The sequence below is a fragment of the Festucalex cinctus genome, unplaced genomic scaffold (genome assembly GCF_051991245.1).
Source record: "Festucalex cinctus isolate MCC-2025b unplaced genomic scaffold, RoL_Fcin_1.0 HiC_scaffold_126, whole genome shotgun sequence".
Lineage (NCBI taxonomy): Eukaryota > Metazoa > Chordata > Actinopteri > Syngnathiformes > Syngnathidae > Festucalex > Festucalex cinctus.
In genome coordinates this window covers 1-15,060 of record NW_027520373.1, presented here as the reverse complement: position 1 = coordinate 15,060, position 15,060 = coordinate 1, and the positions used below count along the sequence as shown (strand labels likewise).

At 38.0% G+C, this 15,060-nt stretch overlaps 1 protein-coding gene across 1 annotated transcript in view; it reads right to left on the bottom strand.

Moving 5' to 3' along the window:
• The window catches only part of LOC144011493 (pappalysin-1-like), an 84,946-nt gene extending 70,199 nt beyond the window's left edge, over positions 1-14,747 (bottom strand). The window contains exons 1-6 of the mRNA XM_077511597.1: positions 14,699-14,747; positions 11,489-11,495; positions 8,520-8,665; positions 7,265-7,558; positions 6,038-6,230; positions 5,710-5,831 (exon numbers count right to left, since the gene is read on the bottom strand). Of these exons, the coding sequence (XP_077367723.1) occupies positions 5,710-5,831; positions 6,038-6,230; positions 7,265-7,558; positions 8,520-8,665; positions 11,489-11,495; positions 14,699-14,747 (811 nt within the window). The remainder of the gene's footprint in view (positions 1-5,709; positions 5,832-6,037; positions 6,231-7,264; positions 7,559-8,519; positions 8,666-11,488; positions 11,496-14,698) is intronic.
• Positions 14,748-15,060: the final 313 nt, after the last annotated feature.

Sequence of the window (15,060 nt, the reverse complement as noted above, 5' to 3'; positions counted from 1 at the left end):
CAGTGGTGTGCAGACCTGTTAGATCCATTGAAAATCTTTGTACATGGTGCATGAAATCCAGACAGGATGCAACAATATTCTCTCGCGCGATCTTAAGGATTTGGATCTTATTTACGAGGGCTGGATCAAGAATGTGCATCACCGAGTGTTCGTAACGTATTTCTCGAGCATGTGCACCCCTTGCGACACGAAGGTGGAGGTGAAACTGAGAGTTCATTGTGAGTTCCTGCTTGTTGAGCGAGGTGTGCACCATGCGAGAGGGGGGCCCGCCGTAAGGGGCTCTCAGTTCAGCAAAGCCATTACCCAAACAGTCACACTCGCTCCATATTTGGAGTCGGCACACAGCTAACTCACATTATCCCAAGTGACGTACGCTAACATTCATCAAGCACTTTGAGAAGCCAGTGAGCGGCAGACACTATGTTCTCCCCCGATTTCCTTTAGTGCACTTCCAAGCTGGCGAGCGACGACGCCATTTGCTAACCTCATTTCTGGGCACCGTGCAAAATTCCACTGTTTAATCAAGTGAACACTGAATATGCTTTCCAAGCCACATTATCTCAACACATTTATTATTGTACTGTAACTGCGTGTGTGGCCAGAGTGGAGGTAAATGAAAGAAGAATGTGGAAAAAAAAGACAAAAGTGAGACTGGTAGAGAAGTATTTGCTGAAATGCTCGGAGAGCTTCGGTTTACTCTGCAGCCTCCTCCTGCAGGCCTCATTTTCGTTTAGTTTGCAAGGAGCAGATCAGCTGTTATGGAGGCCGACTACTGCTCTTGTGCTGCTGTTTAAATGCTTAGAGATGCAAGTGCACGTATGAAATTTCAGGTCAAATCAAAACCATAATGCTTTACAGGTGTTTACAGGTGATTTAAAGAAATCAACATCAATGACTTTCCTCATACCGTAATTTCCGTGTTTTCTATCAAGACGTAAATTATGACTTGGGATAGACCGATTATCGGCCGGGCAGATTATCGGTGCCAATATTTGGCAGTTTGACAAATATCGGTATCGGCCTTTTGACCAATCTGAAGGCCAATAAAGTGGGTATTTCGAACACATTCTGACAATTTTTTGCCTTCTGCGAAAATCTTTTGAAACTTTTTATGACTCCTGATGAAAACCCCAAATTTGCTACGTTTGCATTCATTTTTGCACAGTGAGATACAGGAACTTTTCATTCATGGATCTATTTCAATTTCCACTTCATAAATAATGATGCTGACATTGGAAATTCCCTACATGTTCTATTTTTAAGAATTTTAAAAAAAAAAAAAAAAAAAAAAAAAAAAAAAAAGTAAAAAAAAAAAGAAAAGAAAAGAAATGTTGAACCTCCCTGCAATTTTTTTTAAATATCATTTTTAAACAAAGCTGTCAATATCGTTTAAAATTAAAAGAAAAAGTTCTTTTTACTTTTTACACTAATATTTTTTCTTCTACAGCAAATAAATATCGGCTTGAAATATCGGTTATCGTTCTCCTTGACTACTAATAATCGGTATCAGTATCGGCCTTGAAAAAGCCATATCGGTCTATCACTAATTATGACAACATCCAAAAAAGTGGCCGAGCCAAAAAACTGTCACCCATGGATAGATGCTGGGGTCTGCTCACCATCCAAAGAGGCGGGTGGGTGGTTGAACGATGGGACATGTTCAGGCATGCACACGTTCTGCTTTCTAGGAAGTGGCTCCCATGGTGAATGACTCACTGTCACACACTGTTACACATTCCCAAGGCAGACAAGATAATCCCACCACCCACACACACACCACGACGCTCTCATAAACGTGCACACTTGACGGAGGCATAAGATACCGACTAAATAGCTGGGGAATCGGTGTCACTTCATGTTGCAATCCGAGTATTTAGAGGCTAGTCTATCAGAGATGGTAGTTTCCAGATGACAACCATAAATTATGTTTAAAATTGTGGAAGACTGTAAATGTGTTTGTTAATTTGCATGCTACATCCTGGCTAACTAAAAAAATAAAATAAAATTCCAACAAAAGTGGGGAAAATGTTTTATTAAAAAAATATATATATATCTATATGAATTGAAATGATGAAGCGAATGAATGACGTTCGAACGTCTTGGTAAAGTTGTTCGAACATCTTTATAAAGTCATTTGAAGGCACTGCAAAGTCGTTCGACACCATTGATAAAGTTATTCAAACGCATTGGTAAAATGCAGGCTAAATGCTAAAAACATAGCATTTTTTCCCATAGTGCCATGGGACATTGACTTGCATGTGTGCAAATGTGGCATTACAACGTTTCCAATACGTTCAAAGACTTTGCCGTACAGCTTTAACAACTTTATCAAGACATTGGAACGATTTTACCAATATGTTCAAGCACGTTTATCAGTAAGTTTGAACGACTTTCTCAGTACGTTTGAACGACTTTACGAATACATTCGAACGACTTTGCCGTACCTTCGAACTTAACTTCACAATGGCAGTACCATGCTTACGTAAGATATGATTGCTACCAAAATGTAAACCATGAGTAGCTGTATAGGCAGCAATAAATTGCACAATATTTTCGTTTTTCTCATTGCATGTGGTCAGCAAAGTTTGATGACTCCATCCCCCACTCTGAAGAGTATTTAAGAGTATGATTACTTATGGTTGATTCCGAGCCTTACTTAGTGACACCCAATCAACTTTTTGACACCATGCACGTACTCACATATACCTACAAGATGTTGCACCACATTCACTCACTGCTGTTTCCAATCAAGCCACGATCCTTTCCTTGTGAATGACGCTAACCACACACATCTCGCTTAAATATTTTGGTTGCTTTCCACCGCACACAACCTCTCTTCCTCTCCACCTCCTGCCGAACTCGCGTCCATGTGTGCCTTTTCTTTTTTAACTTTCTTTCCCTGCCAGGCCATCGAGTCGTAAACATTTACGAGAGGTACTCTGGCCCTCAGTGACCATGCCGCCGTTTGAGGTGCGATATGTATGCATGAACACTCAACTCATGAATGCATACGCACATGCAGCCCAGCAACGGCATCGTTTATCTCCAGATATGAGCCTCAGCGTATAGTTTACATGCAAATGCATCTGTTTCCAGCCATGAGCGGGTGTCTACTACTGCAGACGCTTTATTCACCCAAAACGGCAGCTGGGAGTCCACCGAGACGTCGGCCCGGGCAAAATTTAAGAGGAAATGGGGAGCTGACACAAACAGGGAGGCTTTCCAAGAAAGAAAATTGAGTACAGTTTACACACAGAGCATGTTGGACAAGACCAGACTTGCCTCTGGTACACACATTATGGCGAATGTTAAGGCAAGGTTCAGTGACTTTAAATAATCTATAGATCACCCACACGCACGCACGCCAACTCAAGCAGACAAAACGCCGCACAGAATTTGAGATAAAGGCGATACATTAAATTTGGCCGCTTGGCGACGTGCCCGAACGGAGCGTGCACGTGCGCTTGATATGATATGTGGAGGAGGGCAAGCTCTAGTAGTCATTAAAAAGGTGTAATAACGCGTGAGTAATAGGTCTTGGTCCAACAAGCTTTGCAGCTTGTATACTATAAACATGAATAAGATCGTAATCACTGCTGTCATTAATAGAAATATTCCTTGGACAGATAAACTTACGCAGTCATTACTTGCAGTGATTTATTTTATTTTATTTTTTTTTTTAACAAGTTTTCTTTTTTAATGTGCAGGATCATGACCACAGTACTTAACCAATTTCCACAAATATTTATAGAGGGTTGAGGCATGGGACAAGGTGAAGGCCTTTTTGTTATTATTATTATTATTATTATTATTAGGGGTGTGAATTGCCTAGTACCTGACGATTCGATTCGTATCACGATTCACAGGTCACGATTCGATTCGATACCGATTAATCCCGATACGAATTTATAAGTCGATTGTTGTGATTTTTTTTCATTCAAATTTAGAAAATACTAATCAGTAAGCTTGTAGAGTGTAAGATTTATATGAAAATGTATTATTTATTTATCTGAAATTTCAGTCTTATAGAGGTTGTAATCTGTTTCATGTTTGAACAGCATTAAAATAAAATATTAAGGCTTAATGTTCCGTTCATATCACATTCTTCCATGCTCAAGGTGTGAATCCTAACCCGAAGTCAGACGTTTTGTTGAATATTTTTCCATTAAAAATGGAAGTTTAAAAATCGATTCACACACACACACACAAAAAAAAAAGGCAATGATGATAAGATGTTGAATCGGTAAGACTACCGAATGAACAATTCTGAGCTCTTTAAAAAAAAAATAAAATAAAAAAAAATAATAATAAAAATAAAAAAATCGATTTTTTTCATTGAATCGATTCGAGAATCGCGCGATGTAGTATCGCGATATATCGCCGAATCGATTTTTTTAACACCCCTAATTATTATTATTAGTATTATTATTATTATTATTTACTGTAAAATCCATAAGAAACTCAGGGGACCGTATTATGCACAACACAAGTAAAAAGAATAAACTGCTTCTTCGTGGTGATTTTTTGGGGGGATTGGCGTAATATACATGGATGTGTTAGTCACAGTGTTTTACGGTATTATCATTTTTGTAATTTTGGGGGGGGATTACATTTTCTTGAAGTTTATGATTAAATTTATTCAAAACAATCCGGTATTGATGCAATTAATAAAGTACCTCCGAGTAACATTCTCGCTTCAGAATAGCAAAAGAGTGACTGTGCTTGACATGAGCTCTGCCAAAGAGATCCAGTGGTGCGCAGATGGGACACAAAGTATTTTAATAGCATAAATACCTCATCCCTGTAAAGTTCTTATAAAGAGGACTCGCTCTCAGTGCACCCAAAAAAAAAAAAAAAAAAAATCAGCGGAAATCCCACTTATGTCAGCTTTTATTGTTCCTAAATCCCGTATTTTTTAATGGGGGAATTTCATTTAAGACAAGGATTTTGACATCGGTCGTGGGCTTGATCCCCCATGCCACGTGAACGGCGGTACTTTAAAGCTTGATCCGTTGGCAGTTGAACTAATGAGTGCGTGTTTCGGAAGTGAGTCAGTAGGCGAGATGTTTGCATGTCGGAGCTCTGACTCAGAAAAACAACAAAACCTCAATTCCTGTTTGTATATTTTACACAGCCTTCATATCCCTTAGCACAGTAGTAGGGATGTAACGATATCCAAACATCACGACACGATATCACGATATGAAGGTCATGATACGATAATTATCACGATATTGTGGAGGCGTTGGTAATATTTTAAAAAGGTCACAATTTTGTAAAAAAGAGCTCATACTAAAAAAAGAAAAAGCACAATATTGTGCTTTTGTACATAACAGCAATGCATGTAAACCACCTACAATCTCTAATAACAATATTGAGACACTTACTTGGTAATGCAAGCACACATTGATCGCTTCACAAGCAAATTAGGTTGCCCTTCATCTGACAATTAGCATAAATTTTAAACATAGAAGGCCAAAACATCCCTAATGAAAATTAAATTGCACTAATAAACTAGCCACTAGAGGGTGCCAGAACTGCACAAACGGAAATCAACCTGACTTTTTAAACAGATGTGTTCCTTTTAAATATTGTGAACATGACGACGACGGTATTGTGGCAGTTTTAATATCACGATATCACGATATTGCCCTTATTGTGACATTCCTACACAGTAGTGGACGATATTCAGTATGTAATGATATCTACCTTCAGCCTCGAGTGGAGACCAGTGTCCGGAGGGGGCGCATGGTCGGGGTGATGATGAGTTGGAGGCGTACTGCAGTAGAACTCTCCCCTCTGTGCATTTATCACACACTGATCCCAATTCTCTAGGAAACACAACAGACAGGCATAGCAACCAACTTAGATACAGACCACAAGCGCCATCATCACATTGTAGAATTAACAGTTGATGCCATTTGAAGTCTGTTGCTAACCAAATCAGCATTCCCTATCAAGGCACATAGTTTCACCACATGCTGTGAATGAATGTCCTTTGCGCATTGCCATAAGCAACCTGTCCAGGTCATTTCACCTGTCGTAAAAGTGTCCCGAAATGGGCGGGAACCATTCCAAGGTGACAGAGTTGTGATGCTGCTCCACCACCTGAGGTGGCATCGGCACCGGGGGAGGTTTGGAGGCAGGTTGCCACGTCTGGTAGACCAGGTCTAGGTAGCAGTGCATCCGAGCCACCTGATTCAGGGTGAAGGAGTCGGTACAGGAGTCGTCTGTGGGGAGGAAGACGAGGCTCGTTTGCAGGAAGACGGGAAGCGGGACAGAGATTCGACAGTGCCTCGGTAATAACTTCTCCATGACTGATGATGATAATAATAATAATAATAATAATAATACCTTTTTTTTTTTATAGGCGTAACACATAGATATTAAATTAATTAAACTGCTGACTTCATCATTTTCCAAGATGTAATTTCACAAGATTATAGCCTTCAAATACAACAAAAAAGGTAACACGAAAATAGTTTTAATATTTTGAGAATATTACAAAGTAATAAAAAGTTGTAATTTATATATATATATATATATATATATATATATATATATATATACAGTATATCCAACAATTTGACGAATAAATCCAGAATATTTGTATAAAAACAAGGTGATATTTTCCACATGTATAGTTATAATAGCTCAAGCAAAAACGGAATTTTTAATATTATATGCAAAATCAAATGTTACTTTAGTAAAACTATGCAAAAAAAAAAATAAAAAAAAAAGTCTTGTTTTCATGAGAATACAAGTTTGATACTGATGAGAGTAGAATTCGCAAACAAAATACATATAATATTTATAAACCTCGTACTGCACCATCCACTTAAGACAACTAAACACTTCCATCAAATAGTTCCTGTCAGAACAAAAGAGTGGTAACTTACTTTACTTGACATGATTTGTAATATATTTATGAAATTATAAAAAATAATAAAAATAAAATAAAATAAAATAAAATAAAATAAAATAAAATAAAATAAAATAAAATAAAATAAAATAAAATAAAATAAATTCCCCATATCCAGTGGAGTCAATAAATGCCCGTGGCCAACTACACGCCCACAATTTGATAGCATCTTAATCCACTCATCAGCCATGTTTTTTTTTTTTTAGTTACTCATTTGTAATGTTTTCACAGCAGTCTCCAATCCATCTAAACAATTCCAGTACTGAAAAATTAGCTGCCTGTTCCATAAGCGTTTCCAAGGTAACATTTGAAAACAAACAATCAAAGCACCCGGTTGCTCACCTGCATAACTCATGTAGTTGTTGAAGGGAGTGTGCGTGAAATGTGGAGAGCCGCAGGTTTCGTTTCCCGGCTCGGGATCGTGGCAGCCTTTGTACTTGGGCGTGGGGTTGGTGTCGGCGCACAGATCACCCGTCTCCATGGACGGCTCCGTCTCCAAACAAGCGTCGTTGCACGACTCAATCTCAGAGATCCCTCGAAAGACGTGGTAGAGGCCCAGACTGTGACCGACCTCGTGAACCATCGTGTCGGTGTGGCCGAATGTGCCGTAGAAGGATGGGTTCAGCACAATTCCACCTGGGAGACGTGAAAATACAGTGTACAGTATATAAAAAGGTTTTGGTGTTTTATAAATGAATTAACAAAAAAAAAAATCAAATCTAAATAATGTTGTTGCAAAAGTGTGCACACCCAGTCAGCATCACAGTTATGATAGTTAAAATTAACAAAATATCTAAAACTAAAGTTTTAAAAAGTATTAAAAAATAATTTTTATAAAGAGAAAATGTTTTTGTTAATGAAATAAAATAAAAATGAAAATGTTTTTACAAAAATGAAAACTAACTAAAACTACATGTCACATTTGTAAAATGTACTAAAACTAACTATAACTAGAGTGAAAATGTCAATAATTTTTGCCTTTGTCAATTAATTTTATTGAATATTCGGGCTTCTTTTTAAATGAAAATTTATTTTGGTATTCCCATGCGTCCTTTACAGAAGACCAGTCAAAGGTCAAACAGTCGTTGAGAATTATTATATTACTTATCACACAATATGTAGTGACATTTATCTTTTCTTGTACTAACAAGTATTTCATATATTTTAAAAAAAAAAAAAAAAGACTAATACTAAAACATACAATACTTTAACATGTTTGAATGTGATTGTTTAATCCTGAACACAATCATATCACCAATTATCAGGTGTGCATCTCAGAATTTTTACTTCCACAATCAAAAATATGTCATTTTTGCAATCAAATAGGTTGTACAGTTGATGGGTTACATTAATGTAATGATTTATCTTCAAAGGATGGATGGATGGGCAAGGGTGTGTAGACTTTTTATATCCACTGTAAGTGCATTATGCAAACAATCAATACGTAGAGTCACGTAATGCATTACTCACGGTCCACCTGGGCTTCTTTACAGTTTGAGCTGTGATCAAGACAGACGCTTGCTGCTTGAGGCTTTAACTGTAATTACACTGAACCGCCAGTGTGTGTGTGTGTCTGCGTGTTTGCGTGTCATCTAACCTAAATGCGTGAGGGCTTCTTTGTCCCACGGCCAAGTGGCAACCCCCGCTAGATCTTCATCAGAGGAGTTGGCAAAGAAAACGTTCAGGTGAGTGGAGCCGTCCAAACGGAGGATCTCTTTGAGCTCCTTCACGTCCAAATAGGCTCTGGGAAATGACAGAGAAAGCACATAGGAAGGAAGCGTTTTACATATGAATCAGGTTTTCTTTTGTACAAAGCAACTGAAAAGAAAGTGATAATACAGGGAATACCTTCCCAGGTATAAGTTTTAATATCTCCAGACACGGTTGTTATTTTCTGACAATAAGCTTATAATATCACAACAAGAGCCTGAATTTTATGAGAATAAAGTTGTAATGTTATGATATATTTTTTAAGTTCCCAATATCATCACCCTGTTAAAATAATTGCCTAAGTCATTTTTTGAGCACAAATTATTATTTTTTCCTCATGATGCAAATGGTGAATTTTTTTGTGTTTCCTGAAAAATGTGAAAAAAATAATTTATATATATATTAAAATAATTAGTTTATGAAGGCGTCAATGTCATTTTACAAGTTTATATCACTAATTTACAAGAAAAAAAAATCTGAATATTAATGAAAAAAAAAGCTGTTGTTTTTCAAGAGAAGTAAAGTTGAAATATTCATGTTCCCAAATATACTTATGTGAATAAAGCGTTACATTAGAAGGGTAAACCTGCAATATGAGAAAAATGTGATTTTATGAGCAACAGATTATAAGAAAATAAGAATCATGTTGCAAAAAAGTCATATTTATGAGAACAAAATTGTAATATAATTAGAAAAAATATATATAAAAATGTGTTATATATTTTTTCGATTTTTATTAAAAATAGAATCATAATATTACAAGAAAAATGTTGTTACATAAAAATGCGTGAATTTTAACAATAATATTAATAATAATAATATTAATAATAATAATATCATTGTACAAGAATAAAAAAAACTTTACAAAAAAAGGTAGAATTTTAAAGGCACAAAGTTAATAACTTTATACAGTAACGCTCTTGGAAAAATCAAAATTTCATGAAAAGTCCTCCTAATTCTTGGGATTTGTTTTTTATTTTTTTATGTTAAAAAGAAGAAGAAGAAGTTTTTGCTTTTTTTGGCTCCAAAACTCACCAGCACACAAAACACATGTTCAATTGGACTGTGTAAATGCACTCTTATTTATGGACGACCTGGCTGGGGAACTTGAGCAACAAATTATTTGCACTAATGCATGAATGAATGGAGTTAGAGAACCAAATTTATAAAATACGGCAATGCCGTTTCAATTTGAAGACGCCCTAATCATTTGTCATCCTCACTATTGCACCCTTGTGTATTGGAGAGGAAATTGGACCATGTTGAGGCTGTTGTCTAGGAAGTGTAAGAGGCCAATAAACAGCAACTCAAAATCCTACCAAGGGCCTTCATTTCCCTTGTTTGTAGCAGAGCTGATAGCCAAGCCGCAATGCCTTGTGAACATCATGGCGACACATGTTTTATGTTGGGAAGACAACCAGTTCAATAAAACATTTGCTGTTATTATTCCGTTTGATTCCCGAGTTCTCCCGAGGCCTTCTTCATTTCAACAAGCCACCAATTAATTGAGCGCACGGAGTGAAGTATTGTCTTCCAGGAGTGTGGCCCAGCGATGCGTTCGGGCACTGGGGGGGGAACCGGCACTGATAACTGTAATCTTTCAGCACTGTGATAAGTTGTCGCCGCAGTCTAACTGTCATTGGTTTTATGAACAAATTAAAGCCTGGCCGCTGGCCCTGGCAGGCAGTGTCAGCAAGCACAGCCATCGCTAGTTGAAAGTGTCAATAATCTGTTGCATCTGCTGGAGTAATTTTGTTTTATTTTTTTCAAAACAACACTAAACACAACATAAAAAGCATGGACACAAATTACACCCGCTTCAAATGTTTTGACCTAGTTTGTGTCATCCGTTCGCCTGCTACGACCAGTGTTTCGGTTTGTTACTTCGATATTCTTGGATCATAAGATTAAGTGTGACAACAATGAGGCTAAAAAAAAAAAAAGAAAGAAAAAAAAGCATGGCCGTGTACAGCTGGGAAACAAAACACTTCCAACTAAATGGTTCCGAGCCTCTGGTGAAATGTGGACTAAGTGGTGAAAATAATGCGGCATAATCTCTCACTGGAACAAATAAACTGCACGCCTATGGGTAGTTTTTCTAAATGGCTGGCTGTGTTTGTCCATTTACACATTACAAGTCTATGGTTAGCCATTGGAATCTTTGTGGATGAATGTGAGAAGCAGGGAAATACTGTAAGAAAAAACAAACAAACAAAAAAAAAACAATGACATAATGTACACACTGATTAAATAACTCTCAGGTCTGCTAACTAAATTTCAGTGGCACTATACCAACTTTTTTTTTTTTTTTTTTTTTTTTTTTTTACATGAGCCCACCAATTTCTTCATTATTATTATTATTATTATTATTATTATTTTATTTATTAAATTTTTTTTTCATGAGCCCACCAATTTCTTCATTATATTCACTTAGCATTGTCTGTTGTGTTAATTTCTATTTCATTCTTTTGCACCACAACACTTTGTGTATAATTTGATCCATTTGGTGCTCTAAAAACTTCGCCAGCCATGCCAGCATGCTTTTTAGTGAATAGTTCCACATCCTAATTTTTTTTTTACAAAAAAAAAAAAAAAAAGAAAAAAAAAAAAAAGAGAGAGAGAGGCAAGTGTCTGCATAAGATATTAAAATCTAAATGTAAAAGCAAGCTGACTGGCGGCGTATGTTCAATGTCACCTAGAGGAAGCAATTTAAAAGTGGCTAACAGCGGTGTTTGGCAGCGTTTTCGAGGAAATACACCCGTGAGAAAATTGTCCCTCCTGGCAATTCGATGAAGGTTTGAACCCAGAGACATTTAATAGATAATATCTCCACAAAGTTTGATGGATAAATCTCACTGCACCACTAGGAAGAGACAACGGAATACACAGGCTACCTTACCGGGGATATAATATAGCCTATGATAGCAAAAGTCAAATTTAATATAAATAGCGTTGTAGTCAAGACCACACCAACTGAGACCAAGAAATTAATGAGAATAGAGCTTATTAAGACCAAGACTGATTTATCAAAGAAAATCATAAAAAACAAAAAACAAAATGACCAATCCTTTTTTTCATTACATTTGCTACAAATGCAAATTATTCAATGTTATTTTTGAAATTATAAAATAAAGCTTAAATCTAGGGGGTGTGGCACTTCAGGCAATGCGAGTACGAAGCACGCGCAAAATGGTGGACATTCAGAAAGACACATTTTTAGGCTGATTTAACTCTAATTCTTGGGGTATATAAACAAAACATGCTTGTGACATTGCATGTTATCAAGAAGCCTTGTAACTTTTAATTACATCATATGTTTGTTTCAGGAACTCCCTAACAATTTTGAATTGGTCAAAAGGTTTGACTGACATTCCAGAGCACAAATTCTACTTAATCTAATTAAGTAGATTTAATTAATAACCAACCATCCATGGTCATTAGCACATTCGACACACATTTGGCGTTTTGTACAAAGACAACAATGATTTTCGAGTCCTTGGTGATCATTCATTTCTGCGTATTGAAGGTGACCGTACGCTCTGGATTTCCGACTATTGTTTGATAATCTTGCGAGAAAAGACGCTTTGATCAGCTGCCACTTTGCCGAGCCTGTGTAAGTGTCTAGCGCGCAAAGAGTTTGGACCGTTCATTCACGTCTTCTTCTAAGCTCCTTGCCAATGGCCTCCGACCCTGTCGCTCTCCCTCTTTGGACCCCGTCACATGGGGAGATTGGACGGGTGGCTGTGAGGGATCGTTCGGTGCGAGATCCAGCGTGTGACTGCTCAAACTTCTGCGCTCAAAGCTTTTAAATGGGAGATTATGACTTCATCCATTTACACCCATGTATAATTCATATAAAGCTGTAAATTTGTCTCATATACATTCAGTATTGAAAGCCTGGGGCAAGTGAAGAAGCAAGCTGGTATGCCTGTGACACTCTGGTGGCCAATAGAACTTTTATATTCCGAGTGGGTTAACACCACAGCTCCTAAACCCCATCGTTCATCTTCACTTTTATTACCGGATATGATCACTTGTCCTCAACCTTTCTGCTTATAAATGCACTCTTGCACGAGTTGATTCGCAACAACCCAGAGAGAAATTAGAATTGGGAACGATAATCACAATAACCAGAAGAGTTTTAACAGGACAAAAGGGCCGACAAAAGCTCCCCCAAATCTCTAAAGTGGTCGCTCTTAACTGGGCACTGGAGTGAACGCTCTCAGAACTCTGGCAACATCTTCCTTGCCTTCTGCGACTTAACGACCACCATCTAGCCGGAGCATAAAATGGTGAACTCCCCTGTGTAGCATGTTTTCATAAAAAAAGATATAATCTGACAATCCATTATCCCATCCGAGTAGGCTAATGGCCTCAAATGCAGGAGGCCTTTTCTTGAAGAGCTACCCCCTCACTGAAAGCACAGGTGAAATCTCGACAACAGGTGTTTTTATAAGTGCGCTACGGCTTTAAAGGGAAGTGCAAAGTCCTGGTATTTACGAACAAGCACTCCATTATGTTTTATGGGACGGGGCTTAATGGTTTAGACGACCAACTGTAAAACACCCAAGTCAAGGGCCTGGGAGATTAGCTCCCTCCACTGAGCTAAATACAGCGGGGAGAGTGAGTGGAGTGGAGAAAGGGTGGTCCATCCATCAATCTGCCACGCTGAGAGGTATTGACTCATGAGGAGGAGAGACACAGGCCAAGGGAAAACGGATGACCTATTAGCCTCTGACAACGTCGTGCCAAAGCTTCATTTCCCAAAATGAAAAGGTGTATGCACCCGTCTTTCATTGGTTTAAGGAGTGACATCTGGGTGCTTAGGATTGAAATATTACTAAAAACATCAAATACAGTATTGAATATTTCAGCGGTGAGTCAGTGGGGGTAAATCATGAAGCCAACTCCCTGTGCCCTTCGCTATCTGATTTCCCCCCTCATGTAATATCATTTCACACCGTATAAATCCAGGCAAAGGAATGGTTGGCATTTTTTAAAAATGTGCATGAGATCAACTCAAATACCAGCCCAAAATCAAAAACAAAGGCTGAGGGGGAAAAAAAAAAATCCAATGATATTTAGCCAGATTTGTTTGCAGAGGTTGAGGATTGAGGTGGTGGTGTTTACAGTTGTGTGTATCCGATGTTTACTTAACTTTTAAAAACAGGCAGCAATGTTAAGGAAACGAAAGCCGCATTTATTGTCCCTCTGCAATATAATGTGCATTTCTCATGCTGGATTCCATAGGCAGAAGTTGAAGAACTCAAAATATCTGTGCATACCATACACATCCCATAATCAAAAATCTAAGCAAGCAATCACTTGAGCAAGATTATTCTGAATGAGAATATCGCCCCTGTTTTTCTTTCTTTCTTTCTGGTATGCGTCAAACCCCACGCCCATATGTCAAATACCAGGGAGATTTGGACAGTGGAAGCCAGTTGTTGACGTCTAAATCAAGCAGATTCTCCGCCGCTTGATGAATGGGCTTTGAACGATGACTAAGCTGGAAGGGATGTGGAGCCCACCTGTTTTTACTCTCCCAGTGTTGTTAATTAAATGTCATTATTTTGCTATTTAGCGGTCATTTCAAACAAAGGGATAGTGGCGAACTGACAGCGCTTCCAGCTTGAGCCGTGATTGAATCCAGCCACCTCCATCGTTCTGTTCACAGTTCACACTATCACAAAGATCTGTACGATGATTTACTGCTTTTTCTAATGATGACAACTCCCTGCTTTATGTTTAGTCAAGGCTACTGTGCTTTGTATACCCGGAACCAACAAATGCTGATATTGGAGGACTGGCAGAGGCATTTAAAATTTTTTCCAAATAGCTATGATCTCCTCCAGCTACTACGACCCAAAAAAAAAAAAAAAAAAAAAAAAAAAAAAAAAAGATTTATGAAGGTATGTGTGTTTTCAAGCAGCCACATCGAATACCGCAATCTCTACGTTCATATGCTGTACACCTGGAAGACGCCATAAAAAAAAATTGATCCTCACAAGTTTCTCCACTGTTTTTCATTGGAAAATTCAGCCTCCCGTGTTTGGGGACCCTCACCTGCCTCCCAAGGAAACACGTCTGTGCGGTTTCCTGGGGAGAGCGGCATGTCGAGAATAATTTCCATCGCTACAAGCAAAAGTCATTCTGGTCCCGTTTTCCTGACCTCTATTTGCCTTTACACTGTTTACAATCTCACTCTTTCCAAATCAACTGCCGCCTCCAATCAAGACAGCTTAATTAGGACCACTGGCTACAGGAAACAAAGTTGAAAAAGGTGGGGGAGAGTTGTTGAAAAATGAATATACACGCACACACATAGAAAATATATCCGTCTGGCCTGTGCATTTGCTACCAGGAGAATCATCATGTAGCATTTGTTTTGTCCCGCTTGTGCGCGGAAAACTGATTGAAGCAGGCCG